Source organism: Sander vitreus, chromosome 4 (genome assembly GCF_031162955.1).
Source record: "Sander vitreus isolate 19-12246 chromosome 4, sanVit1, whole genome shotgun sequence".
In the NCBI taxonomy this organism is placed as follows: Eukaryota; Metazoa; Chordata; class Actinopteri; order Perciformes; family Percidae; genus Sander; species Sander vitreus.
The window spans coordinates 16,393,236-16,400,268 of record NC_135858.1 but is presented as its reverse complement, the minus strand read 5'-3'; the positions used below and the strand labels follow the sequence as shown (position 1 = coordinate 16,400,268).

Below are 7,033 nucleotides of genomic sequence, written 5' to 3'. Positions count from 1 at the left end.
ACTGTAAAATATGGTAGAAATGGTATTCCCTCCAAACAGTTATGTACAAACTATTGAATAATGAATATATGTATGAGTAACAGAACTAATTATGAACCAGTGAAAAGAGGACACCTGCAGAAAAAAAATAAGAAAAGTGCAAATACTAAACTAGCCAGGCTTATCACTGTAATGCTATTTCTGATATAACATTGACATTGGGGCTATGCTGATGAATCACTAATGTAATTAAAAGGATTTCAGTACACTTATGCAACTGTAAATTGTATTCATTGATAGCTACAGTAAAATAATGCTTGCCTGTAGAGTTGTAATTTATTACATTACATCTTCTTCACATCCAAGAAAATTGGATCATAAGATTGTAAGAAATGGGTCTTGGTTAGTTCGGATGGGATGTACCTACGCCTACTATACAGCCTTTTCTCACTTATGGCCCAATCCAAACACAGCCCACCTTGCTCACGCTGCCGACTCCTTCACTAAAGGCGCAGGAGAAACTAGCAGCAAAAAACCTGTATATCTGAATATAGTTTTTAACCTTTAGATTTTTATTCTCAAATAGAGGATATACAAAAATAAGATACATAGGCAGTTTTTAAACGTTTAATTTACAAAATAAAAGACACTTAACAGTCCACTATTCAGTCATCTTGGCTTCCTCTGGATTTGGAGGTTTCCTTTTAAGAGGAATAACATAGATCCCATTCTTGGCCTCTCTTAGTCTCCACCATCGACCCAACCTGCAGATAAAAACAAACAAACGTAGAATCAGAGGTAACAGATACAAACAGACTACATCATACAGATAGCATTTGAAACAAAACCTAAAAAAGAAAAAGAAATAAAAGCTTGTTTTATGATCCACTCTGTCGTTTCAGATCGTTTTCTATGTTTTAAACGGATCAACCAACAGTGGTGGTTAACCTCTTCTAGCAGTGCCTCAAACCTTTGTGGAAAAAGTAAATCAATGTTAATCAGACACTGAAATCAGAGCAAATACCACCCAATATTTAAAATGTCTGTGTGGGATCACATCATTTCAAACTGATCACAGAATTTGTATTGAACCCCCCAGTCTGGCTAATGCTGCTAATGCTTGATGCTGGTTGCTAGACTTCCTATTACAGTAAATTCCCAAAATAAGTGCAAAACTAGGGGTAATATGTTGATGTTAGTAATGTGTATACACGATAGTGAAAAAAAAAGCGTTAACATAAAAAAATAAATATAGCGACAAAAACATTGAAAGAAGCGCCAAGAGTGTTGAAAAAGAGACGAAAAAGTGTCGATTTTCAGTTTTGACCTGGGAGGATTAGGACGATGCATGGTCGAATGGAAAACACCACAAGGGTTAAGATGTACTGTCAAAGGCAACAACAACCTCTGAACAACTAAATGAATAGTTAATTATTAATTCCAGGTGTGTGGCTGTTTAATTATCCACTGTTCACCATAAATAATAAACAGCCATCATTACGTGTACATTTTCTGGAATTCACCTACATAAAAATACAAATATATTTCCCAATGTAAAAGGACTTGTTCTTGAGTTCATTTCAATCAACTGATGCCATTTCAAGCTACTAGCACGTCTTCCAAGAATACTGGAACAGATGAAATGTTTTTGCACCTGTGACAAAGGCTGAGAGATGGATTAACACTGCCATCTAGTGCGCATTTCATTTACTGAGCATGAACCTGCACTGCCATTTAGTAAGTTGATAGGACCTCTACAGACGGTTTCCATGGAAACGTGCTCATAAGTTCAGTTACCTGTGCTCCTGTCCAACTCCTGCCACCAAGAACTGACCGGAGCTCGAAAACTTCAGACTGTTGATGAAACCGGACTGAGAGAGAAAGCAGAGGAAGCGACACAATAAGATATTTTGAGACCGCTGTTATGGCGGCCAGGAATGCATTTTAAAGAACGTGTATAATTGGCTAAAAACACATCTTATGCAAATGTGACCTTTTTCCAGAGGAGGAAGTACGCTTACCACGGGCACACTGAATAGAGGCTGCAGCCCACGGTAATTCTGGCCACACTTCCACAGCTGCACCTGTGAGTTGTGTGAACCTACACAGAAGAAACCATCGTAACTAATTGGCATCACTACAGACAGCAGAACATCGTAAATATAGCTAAGCTAAACATAAATGCATCAACTGTTCTACATATGGGTTTTTCCAGACACTTAATCAGGACCAAGTTCATTAATTATATTGATTAAATTTGCATTCATAAAAGACAACTGTGAAAAGGTTGAATGTAATGCGTCCAGCACATGAAGTGAACGTATGCGAGATATTAAAAAGCTGGTAAGGAGGACCCTCACAGCCAGAGGCACCTGAGGCGACTGTATCCGAGTTTTGAAGCGCTGCTACCGAGGCGACCCAATGAGGCTGCTCCAGCCCTGCATCACCATGGCGACCGTGAGCCTGCTTAACTGTGCAGAGAGGCTTCTTCTTGTTGACACTCCACAGAGACACAGAGCTGAGGTCATTCAGAAATTGAGAGAGGGTATGCAAGAGAAACAAATTAATCTGTTAAGATTCTGAAAAAAAAAAAAAAAAAAAACTGTAAAATATGACTGTAAAAGCTGCTACTGCCTCACCCATCATCAGCGCCTGTTATCATGTGCTCCTCGTTTATGAGCTGGATACAATCAATTGAACCCCTGTAGGGAGAGACAACAGTGACAAAGCAAACAATGTTAGTCTAACAGGAACTGCAAGACATATAGAAGAATATTAGAGATGTTGGATTATTTATAAAAGCTAAAAAGGACATTAGAAAACAAGAAGGCAAAGGAGGAGTCACAAGACAACCCTAACACATTACAGTTAGAGATGCACCGATTGCAAATTCTTCAGCCGATACCAATGTGTAGAATTGACACCTGTAGGGATATGACACCTACTAAAGAGTTCAGAGGCCTGTACTACGAGGCAAGATTTGGCGTTAACGAGGTAACTTCAGGTTCAACCCAGGGTTTTGTGTATCACAACGGTGGATCACTTGTTACCGGGTTAAATCGCCGTGGTATCTTATGCTGAACACATGTTGGAGATTGGAGATCAACTGGTGTAAAAGCACCGCCTACTGACCAATCAATACTCGATTGATCGAACCCCTGGGTTGATTGAACTAGTTGATAACCACCGTCGTGACACAGCTCATGTGGTATCGCGGTTACTGAAATAAATCCAGGGCATGTTGATCTTGATTCGTAGTACAGGCCTCAGGTGAAACTGACCGTTTACCGTTCTAAATTAATGTGCTACATTAAATGAAAAAAGGAAATCAGAATATGTTACTTCCTAATGCAACTTCACATTCTCTATACTAGCTGTCTGGATTTAATGCGTTACTAATGTAACCTTCTACGTAACTGTTGATTACTGCTGTTGATGATCTATTCTTTTTACTTTTGTGGATGTATATACGTTTGCAGGGTTGATTACTCTTTTGTACTTCCAATTCAGACTTATTATTCTTTCACTAGTCATACTCATAATACTGTAGCAACTCATTTTTACAATACTCGTCTCCTTTGCGGTATATTTTTCTGATTTGTAGTAACTGTTTTCACAGTTTCACCATTGCTCCCAAGAAAATCTTCAAGGGCCGGCTCCTGCGTGTCTCTCATCTCATTGTTTTTAACGGTTTATGTTCTTATTATTGTATCAATATTTCGTTTACTTATGTCAGTGTTTAAGGAATAAACATAACTCAAACAATGTAAGATTCTTGGACAATTGTCAAGCTCATTTAAAAAAATATGTATATTCAAAAGTTAATTCTTAAGACTATGTAGCATTCTGCATACATCAATCATTACATGCATACATTATGAATTATAAATTAAATATACTGTATGGCATTTAAGTGACAAAAACTGGTCTTAGATTATCACCTCACTACTTTTTTTTGATTGTTGTAAACCCTTCACTGCTCACTCGGGAAAAAGCCTTCAACTTTGAAAAGTAATACTTCCTAACTTGACAGTACTAAAATGTGCCTCTTAATTATTGTAATGCACAGTGTTCTCATATGGAACTGACAGAAGACAAGGCATGAATTCAATGGTGCAAACAGCGAGACACAAAAACAACAGAGAAAGGACACTCACTCGTGGCCGTGGAACACCAGCTGAGATTCCTCGGCTATCTTCCACACCCGCACTGAGCGGTCCCTTCCTCCTGCAGTCACACAGCACTCACGGCTCAGACTGTCCAGTCCTGTGATGGCGTCCTGATGCCCAAAGCTACAGCGAGTCACAATCGCAGTTAATTCACACTTTCAAGACAAATGCAAGTGCTTCGGAGTGAGATCAATTATTTTCTGATTAGTTACTCACAGAGTTTCCACATACGCGTTCTCGTCCACATTCCACACCTTTATTGAGCGATCATGAGAGGCGCTGTACAGATCATGAGTTCCCTTCCTGAATGAAAGACCCTGAGAAAGAAAACACATTTAATATGATTCACAGGATGACCTCAGCACCACAATAGCTACACAACTGGTAAGATAAAAAAAAAAAAGGGTTCTTCCATGTAACTGAGAGAGAAAGAGGGAGAACGTACCGAAACAGGCCCTTTGTGTCCTGTGAATTTGTATAGATGTTTACATGTTTCTGCCTCCCAGATCATGATCAGTTTGTTCACGTCTCCAGTGGCCTAAAATATGTGGAGAAAGAGGGTCCTGTTACAATGTGAGGTCGCATTTTGGCAAACTACTGGCCAAAGCAGGATGCTGAGAGAATACTACTTACCAAGTATTTTCCATCTGATGATATGGCCATACACAGGATATGCGCTGTATGTCCAACATGCCGATCCTCTGTACCTTTCCTTCCGCCAGGTATTATGTGCAGTTTCTTCCCAGTCTCAACATCCCCTGAAGATATAAGAAAAACCATGAATTGAAACTCAGACCATTAATCTCAGCAACAGGCGGACGATTTTCATATTTATCCACATCATTCCGTTTCCCCCCCTCAATTTTCATACATACTTCTCTGTAGTATCACAAACCATGGATTTTCAGGATTTTAATATATACTAACACTTAATGATGGAGCAGTCTTTGGCAGCAGAAAAGATGAACTTGTCATCAGAGCTGATGACCAGACAGGTAATTGGAAGTTTGTGTCCTCTTAACACCCTGATTTCTGAAGCATCCGGCGGCATGAGCTAAAAGACAAGACCAGAAATTAAATAAAGAGTCAGTCTGATCATAAACAACTTTTTTCCCTTGAAATATTAAGACACGTTGTCGAGATTGAAGGGATACAAATCCCCATACTTACATCTTTGGCAATAAGCCGCTGAAGCTTTCCTTTTTGTTCAAACTGAGAGACAAATCACATACACAGCTAAATCAAAAACATAGACCAGTGCATGACAATTGATCTCACATTAAATCCCAAAAGAAATACTGTGTCCAAGATCAAGGACACAGGTTTAGTTTGGAAGCCAGGTGAGGAGACACAATGAAGTCAAACCCCCAACAAACACCTGATACCCCCCACACTTGCAAAACCAGGGGTGAAATAATTTGAAATAAAAATGATATTGCTGCAAACACTAATACATTCATGTGACCCAGTTGAGCATATCAACATTTTTATGTGCTCAGAGATCCACACATTATGTTAGCTGTTTTATTAAATGTAATGATCAAACTGAAACTACAGTCACTAAAATAAACGCACAAAAACGACAGGCTGTGGTGGTGGACAGTGACAGGATCATTAAAAGTGTGTGTGTGTGTGTGTGTGGGGGTCATGTCTCATGTCCCTAGTGGCAATTACACTCTGATGTCTATGCCACTATGATGGATTTTAATACATAAAGAATTCTTACCACATCTTCTTGAAGTCTTCCAGCAATCAGATCAGTCTCAAATGAATCTTCTTCTGCTTTATCTTCCTCTGATGCATTCAGATCACACAATACATACATACAGTCATACAAGTAATGTTAGACCTCGAAGTTATGATGTTTGGATAATACAAGCATACCTTCTTCCTTTAGCTGTTCGAGGTAAAGTTTGGCTAATCTAAGCTTCTTCTCCTGTGGTGTTTCCTCATAATCAATCTCTTCCTTGGAATGTCTTTTTCTGGGCACTACAGGACTGAGCAATAAGAAACAAAAGCACAACCAATTTACAACTGCTGTGTTAGTTAAGTGCTTTAAAATCGGGACCAAACAGCGGTCATCAATGCATAACCCCAAGTAAGCACATCAGAAATGAACCTCTCTGTCTCAGAGTCGCTGGAAATCTCTTCGTTGTGTTTGGAGTTGGGTTTCTTGGCTCGTAGTTTGCTCTTTCCACCGGAGTCCCCATCAGCCTGCAACAGGAGAAAGAAAACGGAGGGTTTGTAATGGCATACAATGAGTGACCGAGTTAGAACAGCTAGCTGGAGCTGGTAAATCGCATGTGTGAACCTGCTGGTTTGCTAACGTTACTCGGGTTTAGCTTACTTGCTAACAGTCAGCTCACTTACCTTTCGTTTCAGCACTGCTGTATTTTTCCCCTTTTTAGCAAATTTGGGGTTTTCTTTTTTCTTCATAAAGAAAGGCGAAGACATTGTGACAAGCGGCGTTTCAAAGTAAACTGTAGATATAGTTAACTCATCAACTTTCTTAAAGGCAGCAAGTCAACATAGAACCCACATGGGTACACTGCAACCAAACTAGGAAGCTGAAGTCACGTTTAAAGATAGACGGCGATTGGCTGATCTTCACAGTTCCAAAGCCCGTCTACAAAGCGCCCCGCCTTTTCTTAAAACTCAGAATTTCCATTGGTTCAATCAAGAATTTAGATGAGCAGGAAACTGTACTGAGGTAAAATACTTCCCTCGGGGAATAAGTTTTCGGAGCTTTGTTCCGCACATAATTGTAAAAAATATAATTTTCACAATACAATATTTTTTTTACAAATGTATACCATGCACACTAAAAGATAAATGCAGGAGCAGTATTTCACACATATTTAACCGAAAACGTTTTGCGCGGCTGT

At 39.3% G+C, this 7,033-nt stretch overlaps 1 protein-coding gene across 1 annotated transcript; it reads right to left on the bottom strand.

The window, feature by feature from the left end:
* Nucleotides 1-592: 592 nt before the first annotated feature.
* On the bottom strand, nucleotides 593-6,731 carry rrp9 (ribosomal RNA processing 9, U3 small nucleolar RNA binding protein). Its single transcript, XM_078248689.1, has 15 exons — nucleotides 6,519-6,731; nucleotides 6,268-6,362; nucleotides 6,033-6,145; nucleotides 5,875-5,942; nucleotides 5,319-5,360; nucleotides 5,076-5,202; nucleotides 4,782-4,906; nucleotides 4,594-4,686; nucleotides 4,365-4,465; nucleotides 4,137-4,271; nucleotides 2,619-2,681; nucleotides 2,352-2,497; nucleotides 2,001-2,080; nucleotides 1,777-1,850; nucleotides 593-743 (listed from the first exon to the last, which is right to left on the bottom strand). The coding sequence occupies exons 1-15, from the start codon at nucleotides 6,600-6,602 to the stop codon at nucleotides 641-643; spliced, it is 1,449 nt and encodes a 482-aa protein (XP_078104815.1). The 5' UTR covers nucleotides 6,603-6,731; the 3' UTR covers nucleotides 593-640.
* Between the last annotated feature and the right edge of the window lie 302 nt (nucleotides 6,732-7,033).